The 18,167-nt window shown below is 37.7% G+C and overlaps 1 protein-coding gene across 1 annotated transcript in view; it reads right to left on the bottom strand.

Annotated features, from left to right (window-relative positions):
* CSMD3 (CUB and Sushi multiple domains 3) overlaps positions 1–18,167 on the bottom strand; it is a 700,075-nt gene that overhangs the window by 74,624 nt on the left and 607,284 nt on the right. Inside the window, exons 50-52 of the mRNA XM_070942050.1 lie at positions 17,813–17,998; positions 13,361–13,555; positions 11,856–12,029 (exon numbers count right to left, since the gene is read on the bottom strand). Of these exons, the coding sequence (XP_070798151.1) occupies positions 11,856–12,029; positions 13,361–13,555; positions 17,813–17,998 (555 nt within the window). The remainder of the gene's footprint in view (positions 1–11,855; positions 12,030–13,360; positions 13,556–17,812; positions 17,999–18,167) is intronic.

Here is an 18,167-nt window from a genome sequence, read left to right as displayed (position 1 = left end):
TTTAACTAATTCTCCAAAACTGGATTAAGGACAGAAATATATAAAACTCTTTATTGCCATTCTTGTTGCAACCTTCATTTCTATCTGAAGTGGGAGGAGCTACCTCCAATTTAATTGTCCCAGGAGTAGTATGCTTATCCTGCATGTATTTTAGCTATATTCTTAAATGTGTGTGTGTGTGTGTGTGTGTGTAGAGTGGGGGGCATCTATCCACCTTTCTACCATCAATTTACCAGCCACTTACAGTTAAATGTATTAGAAATGCCCATCATGGATGCTAACTGTTATCTCAACTCCTTCACCCACAAACTCAAGTTAATACATCTACACTAAACATAAGGCTGCAATATTACACCTATAGATTGAGAAAATCCATTTGCATAGACACACACACCTCAATTCTCATTAGCTAAGTGCTAAAACGCATGATGGCACAGACCTCCTTTGAAAGAAAATGATATATGAATTGTGGAAATAAAATAATGCGATTTCCGATATGAGAGCTCTAATTTACAGTCAATTTCATCTCCAAGGAAACCACTCTATCCCCCCACCCCCAGCTCATCTTCCAGAATGGCTGTCTCATTATGCTGTGAACAAGAGGATGCACAGGGATTTTAATAATGATAATATTACAGATAATTGGTAACTCTTTACGTGTAACCACCCCAGAGTGGGTTGTTTAATTCCCTTTCTTTTCAATGAGTGGGAACAAATTCTCCAGCCCACTTCAAGTGCTTCAAATTCTTCTTTCAATGATGTCCATGATAAAGAGAGTCAGGATATCTCTTTGACCCTGGCATGAACATGAGAACAGCCGCCACATTAAAAGCCTACTAAAACTTGAGTGTTTTTTTAATCCCCTTCTTATCAACAGTTTTTTGATGATTTTCTTTCTTCTTTTTTTTGTTTACATAATTCTTACCCTATTGCAATGCATGTCTAAAAATGAGCCCTAAAATTTAAGCTTGTTTGAAAATATGAGAAGGTTATTTAATTATTGTCCATAAAACAACAACAATAACAACAAAATACTTTTGATTTCTTCTTGAGGGGAAAAAAAAAAACCTTCGTCTCAAGTCCTGGTCAGAATCCACTTCAATCCATTGATTCAATCTCAATCTCTACTGACACCTGACCTGGGTACTAAATTTAAAAAAGACGTGATATATTACAGAAAGTTGTAATAATTTTGTTGCAGGAAGCAGGAAGCAGCAACAGGAAGCAGCAACAAAGCACAATCTAGCAAAAAAGTGTATCTCCTCCAAACATTGCATGAAATAGAGACCTATGTCAGCCATCCTAAATAATAAAAAAGCAAGTTGTATTTGTGTTGTTCATCAGATAGCATACCACACTTACCACCAAGTGGCTTTCCTGTGTCATTTTTCATACACTATTAATAAAACATGGCATTGCATGGTAATTTCCAGTGAAAGGATTACCATGAATGGCAAAGCAAAAAAGTTATGATTTCTTCTCTCAATCAGCACAAATTTATTTTTGTGAGTAATGGAATGTCCATAATGTTTTTCATTCTGAATTTATTTAGTTTGTCAAACTGAACTAGTAGACTACTGTTGAGGAAAGTGTTGCATTTTTGGGGGGAGGGAGGATTAGGGGGGGTAGGGTAACCTTTCTTGGACCTACAGATTTTTATGTGTGTGTTTCTGAAAAAAGAAGAGACAGGAAAAAGCATTAAAATACCAAGAAAAAATCCAACTTTCTCAAAGCTATAGGGGGGTGTCTTTTTCAATCTTGGGTCCTCTACAAAAGATCTGGGGATTCGAGGGTTCTACACAGGATCTTATTTGTTCCTAGCACTGCACCAGTGATGGTATTCAGCCATTTTTATTTAATGGTGGTACTCAGCCGTGGCTGCGGGAAGCTCCACCCACCCATCCAGACGTCATCACGTCCCGTTTTTGATGCTCTGTGCATGCACGGAAGGCTCTGTGCATGCACGGAGGTAGCGTGTGCGCTCACATTTGTGAACTGGTAGTGAAGGTAAGTGAATACCACTCTTGCACTGCACTGTTCTGGATAGAGATCTCTAATGTTATTCCAAGGAACTACTGAACTTCTTGGATCTTAGGATAGAAGTGCTGAGATGGGACTATTTTAGCTATTGCTTTCCACACACTCTGTAGTTCCTCATTCATGGTGTGGTACTTCTGCATGGTGTGGTACTTCTCATACTCCTAATATGTATGTATCATCTATCTATCCACAAACACACACACACACGCTACTACTACAATTTTTTTTCCCTACCAAAGAGAATTTGTAGAATGGCTTGATTTCTGACATAATGTGCACACTGATTCTGCTTGTTAAATTAGCAACATATAGAAATACTTATTTGGGTAGGTAAATTAATAAACATTCTATAGCATTTTTTTTTCTTCATTCATTTTTGATATACAGTATATTGCACATTTTCTCATTAGATGGATAGATAAAACATTCTAATACAATGTTTGTTTTATTTTAGCCAGTTTGGTCTAGTGGTTAAGGCACCAGGCTTAATCGGGAGACTGTGAGTTCAAGTCCTGCCTTAGGGGACCAATCTTTGGGCCACTTGTTCTCTCTCAGCCCAACCTATCTCACAGGTTTGTTGCTGTGGGGAAAATAGAAGGAGAAAGATGTGTTGGATATGTATACCATCTTTTTTTTTATTGAAAAAGTTTTTTCAAATACAGATTTCCCCCCCCTTTTTTCCCCCATCCTCCCTAACCCCACCCCTCCCCCTCCCCTCCCCCTGTGGCTTCTCCAGAATAAAACCCAAATTAATAACAGATTATATAATACTTTACCATCCTTTTTACTCCACCCCCCATATGCTGACCCTTTCTTTCTAACAATATTATTATATCCCCCTTATACTATACATTTCAAAGCAACATTCAGCTGTAAAATTATATAATAAATCCTAATTTGGCAATTTCAACTCATAATCTATCCATTTCCTCCTCCCCCATACATATATCTCTTAATTCAAATCTTTTACATATATTAATATAAGATAACATCCCTTTTCCTAAACTAAACAATCAGTAAGCTAGCCTATCTCCACCCACTTTCCTGCAGGTCTACCATACATAATATTTTCAATATCTTTGTTCTTCTGCCCACACCACTAAAAAATATTTCCATATATAGATAAAATCCTCAAATGACTTTAAGCTTGTAATCCATATGGTATCTTCTGTAATGTCTTTCAACTGGATTGTTAATTCCATCACCCATGTTAGGGTAACATCAAATTCTAATTCCAACAGTATATTCAGTATCTTCAATTACCATCTGCCCCCATCAATAATAAATGTTTTCATATATATAAAACCACTTGAGTGACTTTATATTTATATTCCATATAGTGTCTTCTGTAATGTCTTTCATCTAGATTATTAATTCCAACCACCGTATTAGGGTAACAACCAGATCTTCTGCATGCCCCAGTCCCATACTTCTCTTGCCTTATAGCTCAGCATAAACGTAATCCATTTGTCAAAGAGTCCAAAATAGAAAGTTCCAATCCACTCAATTAAAGGCCATCTTCCACATCCCAAAAGCACAGCACTGCAGAGATCTGTCACTCTCCTCAAAATAGTAAAAACCAATACTTTGCCTCAGCTATATTTTCATGTTTTTAATCGTCTCTTAAGTAACTGGCATTACAGCAGTAAAGGCGGCTCTTTACGGGCGACGGGGCTGGCGGTCTCAAAGGACCGTCTGGCGGCAACGGAAGCCAAACCGGAAGCCCCGGATATGTATACCATCTTGACTTATTTGTAAAAGTAATAAAGGCAGGATACAAATAATAAACAAACAAACAAACAAACATATCTCCATTCATTTCTTAGATGGACAAGTAGTCCTCATTTAGAGACTGGCAACTTGGTTGTTAAGCAAAGCCAGATGATAAATCTGAGGACTTGTCATAAAGTTATTTTTTCATTACCATTGTAACTGTTAACAGTTGCTAAACAAGACAATGTCAGGGTTCCAAGTAATACATTCCACTTCAATAAAAACTCTGAGGCAAGCAAGTTCCTCAAAGAACATTCTTTATTACCATGTTTTCCTGAAAATAAGACCCTTTTTTATATTTTTTGAACCCTGAAATAAGCACTTGGCCTTATTGCCATGCGCTCAAAAGCCCGATTGGGCTTATTATCAGGGGATGTCTTATTTTGGGGGAAAACAGGGTAATACATATCAAATTGGCACAAACATATCCTGGCACTTCCCCCCAGAGTCTCAGTCACATGATCCAATCTGCATACAGCCCAGTTGCTAGATGACCTCAATCTCCACCCTGCAGACACCTGCACGAATGTCCTTGATTCCCAGGGGAAAGAATTTTATTTAGGCTACAACACCCCCGCTAATCTCTACACCCACCCCCTGGCCCTTTCGCTCCAAGCTGTGTCCGTCCTGAAGTAGTGAGAAAAGAAATCTCCCTAGAAACTGCAAAAAAGAAAATGGCCACAGTTTACCAACTTCAGGGTTGACAAACACTCTTTAAACAAGGACACTTGTATATTCCACATTTTTCATGCATAATACTTATTTCCCAGTTTTATCCTCACAGTAATTCTGTGAGGATGCTTGGGCAAAAAGATAATGCTTCACCACACACCACAAGCTCTTCTGAGAGAAAAAAAAAGAATAATTACATTGCAGTCTCTTTGTGCTCCTTTCATGTTGCTTTGGATCATCAGCAAACCATTCATAAAAATTCTATCAGTCCCTTTACATAACTGGAGACTTTCTGTCTGTTTACCAGTTAGCAAATGCTTGATGAATTGATAGAGTGAAGAACCTTTTGATTCTTGGTGGAGTGCCATTTTGTGCTTCTGAGGATGAGAGGTTTAGTCAAAGAAAGATGAGATACTTCAGTTCTCATCCTCATGATTTAATTTGTATATTAGAATTACATTCCACATTTCATTCGGGAGTTCAAGGTAACATATGTTCTACTCTTTCCTATTTTTCTTCACAACAATAGGCCACTGAGATAGGCTGGCCTGAAAAAGTGTGAGTAGCCTAAATCACCCAATTAATTCCCATGGCTGAAGATGGAGTAAATACCAGTTCACCCCAATACTATTCATTTCACCCCACTGGCCCTCTTGTTTTCTTCTTTTTGTAAAAAAAATGACAAGATTTTGACAAAAATCAACAATACTCAATGGAAGTATTAGTATACATGTTAAAAAACATATATATAGTGTTAATAGCACCCTGGCAACCCATATATAAGTACGCATTAATACAGTTTCTTTAATAATAGCAGTTGATTTTATCTTGTGTAATAGCCATAAATTTCTTAGTTATAATTACAAGGTCTGGCAGATTCTTCATATTTTCACAATTCCCTGGTTAATCTCAACTTTCCTACCGCATAATGCAGGAAAAAAGATACATGAAAGATAAACCTGAAAATATCATCTTTCTCGGCAAGATTCTGATTACGTTTCAAGAATTTCATCTGAGAACTGTGATAGAGAAACAGCCTTAGCTTACTGACAAGTTGGGATTTTCCTTCCCCACTTCTCCCACACACACACCTAGACACTCTTCCTTCAATCACTATATCTCTAAGTAGAAGGGCATCATCAAGATGGCTTCCCTGGTATGCAAAAGAGGTAATTCCGAAAGGAGCGTGATTTCACAAATGAAATGATAGAAAAATAGATGTGTTGCATGTTTGTGAAACTAGGAGGAAGGAAAAATAGATAATAGGTCTGAATGAAGCTAGTCCTTGAGGAGTGAATAATTGCATTAAAGTCAACATACAGAGTTAATCCTGAAAGAAAGAACTAAAATGTATGTCAGAAAGACGTATGAATGTCCTTTTTGGGGGAGGTGCATATGGAAACAGGAATCCATAGATTGGTGATAGGTACAGGTAGTCCTCAAGTTACAACAGTTCATTTAGTGACAATTTGAACTTACGACATTGAGAAAAGTGACTTTATGACAGTTTTTCACACTTATGACCGTTGCAGCATCCCTGTAGTCATGTGATCAAAATTCAGATGCTTGGCAACTGACTCATATTTATGATGGTTGCTCTATCCCTGGGTCATGTAATGAACTTTTGTGACCTTCTGACAAGCAAAGTCAATGGGAAAGCCAGATTCACTTAACAACTGTGTTACTAACTTAACAACTGCAGTGATTTAGTTAACAACTGTGACAAGAAAAGTCATAAAATGGGACAAAATTCATTTATCAACTGTCTTGCTTAGCAACAAAAAAAAAAGGCTCAATTAGGGTCATAAATCAAGGACTACCTAGACATTGCAATATATGGTAACAATGACGACAATGAATTATGCAAATCTATCTATCTATCAATCATCAATCATCTATCTATCTACCTACCTACCCATCCATCCATCCATCCATCTGATGAGAATTGTGGCTTGTGGAGATCTCTTTAGAAATAGGTCTCTTCATTCTGAATATGTGGCTTAGACATAAATTTATTTACAAACATATAGCAAAGAAATTTATATAAATCTAAAAGCATGAATGGTTTGAATGTTCGCAATGAAAGCTTCATAAAATTAGTGAAGGGTGCATGTGTGATAACTAATGCTGAATGTGATATAATATCATTAAGAAATTTTGAGGGGAAAAATTGAAGTAAAAGAAATGAAAAGAATTGTAGGTAGAAAAATAATGATTGATGCATTTTTTTTAAGGATTAGAAGATATTGTCCCAAAAGGATGAATGGGAAGCATATGTTCAGGAAAGGATATGGAAACTTCTTAAAATAGAGTTTAAAAACATTATATTGCAGTATGGCAGAATAATATATCGAGTTACTGTAATGGAAAGAATGTAAGAATGAAAAAGAATGATTGACAGAACAAATGTGGAAACGTGGCTGAGGAATTTAAGAGAATGATGCTGAAAAGAATGAGGTTGAAAGAAATATAATGCATAATGTATACACAAGTAAAAAAGTTAAGTGCAAAGAATATCACCAGAAAGATCAAAGAATGCTAAAGATTAAAAGTGTGAGAAAATGAGAACAATTTTGATGAAATAAAAATTGTTTGGGGAGTGGATTAAGAAGCTAAACAATGAGATCCCTGCAGAGTTAATTTTTTTTTTTTTTTTTAAAAAGATAAATTATTCAAAAGTAAAGTGAGAAATGCTGGAGGAGGACTTTAGAGATTGTAAGGAGTTTGTCAGGGAATAAAAGTGAGAGATCCCCTTTGGTGTGAAGGTTAAAAAAATCAGGCTTGCAACTAGGACAATGTTCTATACCCACTTTAGCTCTAAATCTGGCGGTGTAATCTTGAGCCAGTCCATTTCTCTTAGCCCCAGGAAAGAGGCAATGGCAAACTATTTCCAAAATCTTGCCAAGGACTTGTCTCGGTAGTCCACAGGAGTCAAAAACTGATTAAAAGGCACCGGTTTATGCATATACACACATACTGAGTGTGTGTATAGAGATACACACACATCAGAATGGTGCAGAACAATAAAACTGTAGGTGTTGAAGGTTCAAAAGCAGAACATGTAAATACCCTTTGTATATACAGTTTTCATGTGCAAACAATGGATCTCTGCCTCAGGCATTGGAAGAATAGTGTTATTGTTCCTCTATACAGATGGAAAAGGCAGAAGAACAGAAAAGCAAAACTACAAGGGAATTAGATTGTTAGATGTACTCAGAAAAGTATTGGACAGAATTCTAATTGATAAAGAGTATAACTACTGACAAGCAACAAAGTTTGGAAAATGATAAGTTTATCCTAGACGGGGGCCTTAGAGACATATCAGCTCTTCAGAAATGTATGAAAAAATATATATGTTTCTTAATTTAGAGAAAAAATAAAACACACGTAATCCTCGTACAATAATTCATTTAAGCAGCCACTCAGAGTTACAATGGCACTGAATTACAACCAGTCCTTGCACTTATGACCATCACAGCATTCTCTACGGTCACATTTTACGTATTTATGATAGTTGCAGTGTCCAGGCTCATTTGCCACATTCCCAGCCACCTTTCGACAAGTAAAGTCTAAGGGGAAAGCTGGACTCACTTAACAACCACATGGTTCACTTAACAACTTTTACAAAATAGGTTATAAAATTGGGCATGACTCATTTAACAACTGCCTTACTTAGTAACAGAAATTTTGGATCTGATTGTGGACCTAAATTGAAGACTACCTTTAATGTAAATAGAATTATGGCATGTTTTGCATATGTTGAAGGCTGCTTGCTGCATAGTATAAGTGTGGTACACGATGGAGGTAAAAAAAATGTACAAGAATAACTGGAATCCTCAGAAAAATGGTTTAAAAGAACAGGCTGCATGTGGATAATTATATCAAGAATGCTTGTAATCATATTAGATATGAACAAAGAAGGAAATACAGTGTGGCTTGGAAAATTGGCTTGGCCAATCTGGTAGGAACATTGTTACAGATGTCATTATATGCACACGTTTGTATTCAGATGATTGTAGGTTGTTGTCTGAGAACCAGAATGACCTACAGTAGAGTGTACTATTCAAATAAGAATATTGATCTGAAAATTAAGGTATCAAAGGCCAAGTAGTTGTGTTTGACAGGCAAAATGGGATAAGTGATTGCAAGTTATATAAAATTTAACAAAAAACTAGAGCAAACCTATCCATTTGTGTACCTTAGATGGTCTTTGTTTACAGTGGAAAAATGGCAAAAGGGTTGAAGAAATTTAAAGCTGGGTAAATGTCAGCAATATGCAATCTTTTGTGAGGAATCAATATTTGTCAGAAGAAGCTCCAACAAGCCGTATGTAAGAGGATGCTTCTGACCACTTTACTATATGAGGGTGGGGTATGTCAGGAAAAACATCAAATGAAGTTGAGTAAAGTAGGCATCAAAGCATCAGGAGTGGACGGATGCTGCATGAATGATGTCTGAACAGCAAATGTGAACAAGCAGTATGCAAACAGTAAGTTGAAGTATTTGATCATGTAGGATGAGTGGAGACGGAATTGCAAAACAAATATATGACCTAATAGCGATTGGGTTAAGAGGTAGGGACAGAAAAATAAAGTGATATTTGGAGAGAATTGTGGAAATGCTGAAAACCTGAAAAAGGCAGAGGTGAAAAGTCTAAAAATAAAAAGAATTGCATGTATTGGTGTATGGGCCTAATAGAAGAAAGAAAAGATTTCAAGGATAAATTTGTACTGTATAGAGATTGGATTTGCTTTAAATTATTTCAACTTCATTTTTTTTTCTTATCTGATACCTTTAATATCGCTAGCTTACCATTCCTTCTTTTTTTTCTGCCTTCTGAATAAAGTTGTTTCTTCTGACAGGGAGGAGCTGAGGGATATTTATAGATGTAAAAGTGTGTCGGTTTTGTATGTGTGTGTGGTATGAATGGATATAAAGTATGAAGCCAACATTGTCCAAGATTAAGCAATAGCTTTTATATAGCTTTTATATATCTTTTTTTATAACATTTCAGCAGAAAGACATTCCATATATAGAATGGTTCCACTTAGCTTCCCCCGCCCCCAAAAACATTAAAACATTTAAGACAAATGTTAATGTTAATCCAATCTGGGTCGGTCACCAGGACCAGAGGTTTTGTCTTCTGAGCTTTCGGACTCGTGCTGGAGCCCATCTTCCGGAAACTTCTCTTTAGCTTTCTAACTTCTCTCTCTCTAAATAACTAAATGTATCCACTGTGTTTTGCATCCTGTTTATCTTTCTACATAAAATACTTCCTTAAGCGGTAATTAAATATGTCTGTTAAAGGAATTAGGAGGGTATACTTTAAGATTTATTCAAGTACTGGAATATTCGCTTTACGGGAAAGAAGCATCCATCTGGCCTTGTCTAGTCTGGTAAGCAAAGCAGGTTCAGGACTGAATGATAGGATGTTTCCCAGACAATATCACAGCAATAAACAAGATTGGGAAGAAAACAGCATCAAACACTTCCATATCATCATTTTAAAAACAAAATAAAGCAAATAAATAAATAAATAAGCCCTACATGAAACCAGCACGCCATCAGGAACTGATATTTAGTCTTTAACACAATCTAGAAAAAGCAATATTACCTAAGAAGTATAACTACTTTATTTCAACTTCAGATGAATATTTAAAAGGATTGAAAATGATTCATATTTTGCTTTGCGTAGAAAAGTCAAAACACTGTCAATTAAAACGTAAACTAAGTAAGTTATTCAGGAACAGTCAAGAGTCTTAAATGCTATGTAATTTTAAAACTAAAACGGCCAAGCCAAGGTTGTAAAACTGATTTAGGAAATAATGTGCAGTGAAGAAACTGGGTTTTTTTTTTACTCAAAATATACTGTACAAATAATTAAAAATTAATAATAATTAAAAAAAAAACCCACACTCTTGATCCAAAAGAATTACAGCTTGTTCTCTGGGAACCTGTAAATGCCCTATGACAGTGATGGTTAATCTTTTTGGTGCCGAGTGCCCAAAGTGTGAGTGTGCGAATGCACGCACACGTACCCGAACACCCAAAATGCAATGTGAGTGCCTCCTGCACAAGTGCCCAACCCCACGCCCCATCTCCATGCATGCACGCGCAACCCCAGGTATGCACCCTGTCCCTCTGCATCCTGTTTTGGCTTCCACGTTGGTGCAGGTGGCTTTCCAGGCCCAAAACAGGGTGCGTGGGGACCTTGCACGGTGCCCCTGTGCCCCATTTTGGCTTCCAGGTTGGTGAAGGAGGCTTTCCAGGTCCAAAATGGGGCACGAGCTGCCCCACACACCCTGTTTTGGGCCTGGAAAGCCTCCTGCACCAACCTACACTCCCCCATGCATGCCCCCTGCTCCCCTGCTCATACACATGTATGTCACCCACATGCACCCCACCCCCCACACATGCACGATAGAGACCCGAAGACCAGCTGGCCAGTGGGAGGCACACACCATGCGCCGTGGAGCTGGGCTGGGGCGAAGGTTGGCATGCCTGCAGAGAGGGCAGGCATAGGTTCGCCATCACGGCCCTATGATAATCATTTTGCCTTAAATGGATGGTGTACTTTCACTTTAATTAACTTTAATTAACAATAGCATCACTCAGTGAGGTTGATTCATCGGTCACATGTTCACAAATCCAAGAGACTCACTGGTGAAATGGAAACAAATGCCTTGGAAAAAAATAGTATTCCTGTCAGCATTTTGATAAGGAAGTGTTCTGCCCCACTATGGACCCCAAAAAACGCAGCACACACAAAATCTATACAAAGCTTATTTTACTCAAATAACTCAATCTTTTTCAACCAAAGGCTGTTAAGAAACTTTCTTAACAGCCTACAAGAATTCTAATCACAGTCTTACTAGAGTTGGCAGAAAGCCCAGAAGCAATTTTGCAGAGAATCCAGACACAAAGGAGAATGAACTAAAGTTGTTCCCTACAGCTTGCTGCAATCGGCATTCCTCCTTAAATAGGCTAAGGGAGTGGCCAATTAGCCCCAAGCCTTACTCTCGAGGAGACCTCCTCCTGAGGAGCCACTCCTGCCTTTTGGCAGCTCTGCATGCCTGTGCATTGAGAAGAGGCTCCTCCTCTTTGTCCTCTTCACTTAAAGGAGCTTCTGGAGGTTCTGAAGGCCCTGGCTGAATCCCTGCCTCTGGCACCACATCTTCTCCAGCCTCCTCACTGTCCGACTTGAGCGCCAGCTGCACAGGCTGCTGGCGCAGCACCACACCAGCCTCCTCGTTGTCGGAATCAGCTACAATCTGCACAGGCCACTGATGGGCCACAACAGGAAGTTACATGAGATACTAAAATATATCCCATTTGTTTTTAAAACAAATACATCCAGTGTGTTTCCTTACCTAAGCATCTTGTTTCAGTTCCACTCCATAGTCCAGAAGAGAGACATTCTCTTACCGCTGAACCCACCAGCATGAATCCTAGGTCACAAGTAAAGATAGCAGTCGAGCCATATGTAATCTGTGTTCCAATTTTATTCCCATTTGGAGGTGTAGGAAGTTCTCCACAGGAAATAACTTTGAAAAGAAGAAATATACGTATTTGCAATATATGTCACACTCATACCAACAGCAAAATTAATTAAAAATATTTTTTTAAAAAAATAGCAATGACAATAAAAATGTTAAAACCTTTAGGACTGGCTAGGATTAGACCCACTTGAAAAAAAAAATCTTTAGTCTGAAGTGTATTTTAAACAGTGTGTAGGTAAAGTGACAGAAAACAACACTGTGCTGTATGAAATAAAATTGATTCTGTGATTACTGATAGGTCTGATTCTGAAAACTACAGAGAATAAAACTGGTGAATGTGCTTTATTTTAAAACCACAAGCATCAAATGATTATGTTGGCTTTATGGAGGCTTCAAGGATATTCTTGTGTAGTTAAAAGTTTTACTGATATAGTCCATGGGATTTTTTCCGCAGCAGTAATGCCAAGATGAGGATAATAGGTTTATAATCCTCATATGAAAAATCTTCCATATTGAAAAAGGATTATAAGATTCAGTTCGCTGGTCTTCAAGACAAACACAAGGATATTGGAATTAAATGACTATTGAATATAAGAATCAATAAGGACCTGGAGCTAGTTGAATATGAATGATACCGCCAGACAATAATATTTGTAGTTCAGGGTTGAACAGTGAGGTCCTTGGTGCTCTCTGAGCTTGGCTGTTTTCTTGTAGACATTTCACTACCAAACTAGATAGTGTCATCAGTGAGAGGAGGGAATGGGGTTTACTCTCTATTGATATACCAGTAGTCAGTGTTTCTGGGAGTGTTTTTGAAGATTCTTTGATTGAATTGTTGTTTACTGTTAGCTTGTTTGTCTGAGTCGGAAGTTTCTTGATTGGGGTATTGCTTACAGGTAGTCTTTAACTTCTGACCTCAATTGAGCCAAAATTTCTGTTGCTAAAACAGTTGCTAAGTGAATTTTGCCTCATTTTACAACCTTTCTTTCCACAGTTGTTAAGTGAGCCACTGCAGTTGTTAAGTTAGTAGCATGATTGCTAAGTGGCTTCCCCTTTGACTTTGCTTATAGGAAGGTCAAAAAGGCGATCACATAACTACAGAACACTGCAAGCATTAAAAATGAAAGTCAGTTGTAAAGTGTCTGGATTGTGATCAGGTGACCAGGGGATGCTGCAATGGTTGTAAGTATGAAAAATGTTCATAAATCCTTTTTTTGGTGCCACTAAATGAACTGTTGTAAGTCAAGGACTACCTGTTCTTCTTAATTGTTGGTCTAGAATTAATCTTGGTGTTAATCTCTGCCTATCTGGATGTTGATTGCTGGTGAGGATGTGTTTTGGGTTTGAATACGGATAACTAATAGTAGAATACTTACTTTGGCAGTATGGCCTCTCGTTTCTCCAGCTCCAAGTTCCATTAGGAAGACATTCAATGGATTCTGGTCCCAATCCATGGTAGCCAGGATCACAGCTAAAAACTACTTTTGTTTTATACTCGTAGTGAGAACCATTCACTATTCGCCACCTTCCATGTTCCAGGGTAAATGAATTAATGCTTGGGCAGGTAACAACTTGAAATGGAAATTAAAAAAAAAAAAAGAATATATTTTGAGAGCTTCACACCGTCAATCCATGATATTAGTTTATGTATTAGGACATGAAACTTAATCTCAATTCATAAATTAAACCGTTGCATAGTAATCTGTAGATTGTAGCTAATTCTGGTTTTATTTCAGCTTAACATTTTTTTTTTTTGCTGCAGAGAATGTTTGTTTTATTGCTCAAAATAATTAATTAATGGACCACATATTAGTGTTTAAACATGTTTGTTTATTTGATCAGGAATATGTTCCTTATATAAATGTTTCTGGAATTCAGATGATTATCGTACATCTTGAAGCAGGATATTCATATTTTAAAATGAGAATTCCTGATTTAACTTTTGACTGCTAAATTATTAATATCAGCAGAATCGTATCACAAGGGTCTATCCATAATTACTCTTTCTGTCAGAAAATGAATATATGTCATAACCAGTGGTAGAGTTCAAATTTTTTTACTACCGGTTCTGAGGGTGTGGCTTGGTGGGCGTGGCATGGCTTGGTGGGCGTGACTTGGTGGGCATGGCAGAGAAGGATACTGTAAAATGTCCATTCCCTCCCCAATCCAGGGGAAGGTTACTGCAAAATCCCCATTTCCTCCTGATCAGCTGGGACTCGAGAGGCAGAGAATAGATGGGGGCGGGGCCAGTCACAATTTTTACTACCGGTTCTCCGAACTACTCAAAATTTCTGCCACCAGTTCTCCAGAACTGGTCAGAACCTGCTGAAACCCACCTCTGGTCATAACTAACAAGAGAGCTTTTTCCCTCCTAACACTATCCTTGGCTGTAGGATAGAAAACCAGATTGCACAAACAAGTGACAAAACTTCGCAACTGTAATTACATCTTATTTCTTCTATGCTTATATCTATCTGGATTGTATTCAATACTGAAAATAATAAGAATACTTCACCATATTTAAATAATGACCACTTAGAGCTCCAAAAGACGGCCTACCTCCAATAATTTACACAACATATTTATTTATTTATTGGTTCGATTTATATGCCGCCCTTTTCCGGAGGCTCAGGGTGGTTTACAATGCGTTAAGCAATAGCCTTCACACTTTTTTATACACCTGCTTAGTAGGGCTTTCGGGGCCCCCAAGCAGTGTTCTTTTTTATACAAAGTCATCTTATTGCCCCCACAATCCGGGTCCTCATTTTACCTACTTCAAAAGGATGGAAGGCTGAGTCAACCTTGAGCCTGGTGAGATTTGAACTTGCAGTAATTGCAGGCAGCTGGTGTTACTTAACAGCACTTTAGTCTGCTGCGTCACCAAGGCTCTTTCCCTATCTTTTCTAGGTTAAAGGCTTTTTCCTCACTATGTGTTATTGGCTTAAATGCCTTTATGGTGATGTTCCACATGTGGAGATCTTCACAGTTTTTGGTGCACTTTTATGAAACAAGTTCTGCAGCAGATGGCTTAAATAGACAGTAATAGTAACAGAGTTGGAAGGGACCTTACACGTCATCTAGTCCAACCCCCTGCTCACGCAGGAGACCTGTACTAGGGATTCGAACCACTGAACTGCCGATCTTTCTGACCAACAAGCTCTTCTTTTTCCTCTCTGTTATACTCACTTTGATTTTAATTTCCCAATTACCTATTTTGCTTTATCTATTTTCTATTCTTCCTTGTCAAATGGTGGCATCCAGATATAAAAACAAAGAACGGATGGATGGTTGTAGATGTGTGTATATGTACATGTAGCATAGCAAAACCTTCTATACACTTAGTGAATGTTGTCTGTTCCTTTTTGAAATAAGCAACATTCTCTTACAAATGGAACATTCTTTCAATCATCATTATCACCCTCATTACCATATGAATAACTTTTGGCAATAATTAAGTTCTGTTTTGTTCATTAAAAGAAAATGGAGCAAGTTTTGACTTGTCTTATTAAAGTTTGGGGCATAAAACATGCATTTTGTATTCAAAGGAGGATTCTATTTTTTTCTTTGCTTTTGATAAGTATATAGTCTCTCCCTCCAGCACTGTTTGTTTATTTCCAGTCTGATCATGATGATTTTGAATGTATAAATTCATTAAATGAATCAATAGATTCATTAAAGAAAGGCTTCTCTGGTAGCTTGCAAAAAACAAAAGCAAACAAACAAAAAAGTCCAATCTAATATATATATATATAAAAAAAACAATAACATTTGATAACAATTAGCCTGGAAGAGATTTTACAATGAAACAATATAAATATACTTCACAATTCCCAAATATTCCCAGCATTGAATGACCAAGCAGTTAAAATCTATAATTTTAGCTGCCTTGAAAAAAGATCATCAGGAGGAAGTCTATCTGGTAGGTGTCAAGCAATTTTTCCAAACACAGTATTGAAATGAGAAGGTCCTCATCTATCTATCCAAGGGGTGTCAAACTCGATTTCACTAAGGGCCGCATCAGGGTTGTGTTTGACCTTGGGGGGCGGGAATGTGGGTGTGGCCAGGGTGGTTGTGGCCAGCTTGACATCACTTGTGTTGGGGGGTGCCTGTGGAGGCCAGAGCGCTGTGCAGTGAAAACGGTCTCCTGAGCTCCATTTTCTCCTGCAACCCTCTGCCAGTGAAAAAGGAGCTCGGGAGGGCCGCATGTGGCCCTCATGAGCTCTGTTTTCAGCCACGACAGCCTCCCCAAATTCCACTTTTGCTGGCAGAGGACTGAAAACAGAGCCTGGGAGGGCCGCATGCAGCCCTCCTGAGCTCCATTTTCATTGGCAGAGGCACCACGGACCAGTTCTTTGCTGTTTCCAGGGCTGTCTCTTGGGCCAGATCTAAGCACCCCGCGTGCCTTAAGTTTGACACCCCTGATCTATCCTGTCAGCTTCATTGGTATTAATGAAGGATTCTCAATGATGTACAAAGAGTTTGGACAGAAATATATACTGTGCTTAAACTGTTCAGGAAAATAAGCCTTACTTTATTTTGTGACTATAAAGGTTCCTAGTACTTAAGCTACACAAGGGTTTTTTTTTTTTTTTTTTTTTGAAACTTTGTGTGTGGCTATAGGAAGTTTATATGAATTAAATCTGGTATAAGGTGAAATTACACAGAATTCAGATTACAATAAGTCTGGTTCCATCTCTTCTGACTAATGGTGTTTTTTTTTTTTTTTTTAAAGGCATAAGATTTTATGAGATGCAGCTGTAGCATAGCATAGCATACTTTATTGCGGTCATAGACCACAAACCAAAACATCCAAGAAACATAGCTGGCACACGACCAGACCGAAGTGCAAAACAGCGACAAGATCAGTGGTGAAAACCGCTCCGTCAAACTCACAATTCGTGTATTTTAATTTTTTTTGCTCCAATCTATATGGACTATAGTCGATTAAAATTGTACATCGGTAGAAAATACTATATTGAGATGCAGCTGTATAGAATTGTTAGCTGGAAAAAATTCTTCCAGCTTTGTGATTTCTCTCTTACAGAGAATGTTTGGGGGAAAAAAAAAAATCTCCTAACAAACTTTTTTTAATCCCCAAATGTTATCTGGTACAGGTAGTTCTTACCCCACTGACACTTCAAAAGGCTGATAAACAGGACAGTCATTAAGTGAGCATTAAGTGAGGATAATCTGCAATTATATATGTTCTACGTTCATTAAGTTTTTCTTTGAATACAGGTAGTCCTTGACTTATGACCAGAATTGGGACCAGAATTTCCATTGCTAAGCAAGGTAGTTATTTGTTAAGTGAATTGCATCCATTTTTTTTGCCACAGCTATTAAGCAAACCACTGCAGTTATTCAAGTGAATCAGATGGTCATTAAGCAAATCCAGTTTCCGTCATTGCCTTTGCTTGTAAGAAGCCCCCTGGGAAGGTCGCAAATGATAATCAGATGACCTCAGGATGCTGTAACCACCTGAGCCTAAATTTGACCACATAATCAGAGGGAGGTTGCAACACGCAACACTAGTAAGTATGAGGACTGCTGATAAGTCATCTTTTTCAGTGCTGTTGTAGCTTTGAACAGTCATCATTAAATGAATGGTTGTAAGTTGAGGACTACCTATACATACACTCACTTATGTCTTTGGTATGCTTAGTATAGTATAGCCTTTATTGTCACTGTACATCATGTATACAATGAAATTGGTTCACTCATTATCTATAATCCTTTTAAATCTATAATCATTTGGAAAGTGAAACACTAGTAATGATCTTTAACTGTTTAACAACAAAGCAAAGAGGACCTTTCTAGGTTATGCTTACCTACACAGCGAGGTGTTTTATTATGGTTGCTCCATGTGCCATCTGGCTGGCAGGATGCAGTAGTTAGTTCCTTGGAGGATAGCCGGTACCCATCATTGCAAAAGTAAGTAACGTACGTGCCTACTAAGTAATCTGTAGTTAATATCCCACCATTTAATGGAGCTTTTGGAATTCCACAGGAGATCGCTGAAACATTAACATAGACAGGCAAAATGTCATTCAACTACACTGGCAAATTCAATTTCTATATATATTATTTCTAATATTCAAAAACAGAGCTGTAATTCAAATATGAAAATTTGATTTCAGAGTTCTTAAAATTCTTAAAGATGCTTGGAAGGATTAGAAAGTTTGC

This window comes from Pituophis catenifer, unplaced genomic scaffold, assembly GCF_029215685.1.
Source record: "Pituophis catenifer annectens isolate HBS135680 unplaced genomic scaffold, rPitCat1.0.hap2 SCAF_3, whole genome shotgun sequence".
Classification (NCBI taxonomy): Eukaryota; Metazoa; Chordata; class Lepidosauria; order Squamata; family Colubridae; genus Pituophis; species Pituophis catenifer.
The sequence above is the reverse complement of the archived record's forward strand: the minus strand, read 5'-3'. Positions and strand labels throughout refer to the sequence as shown.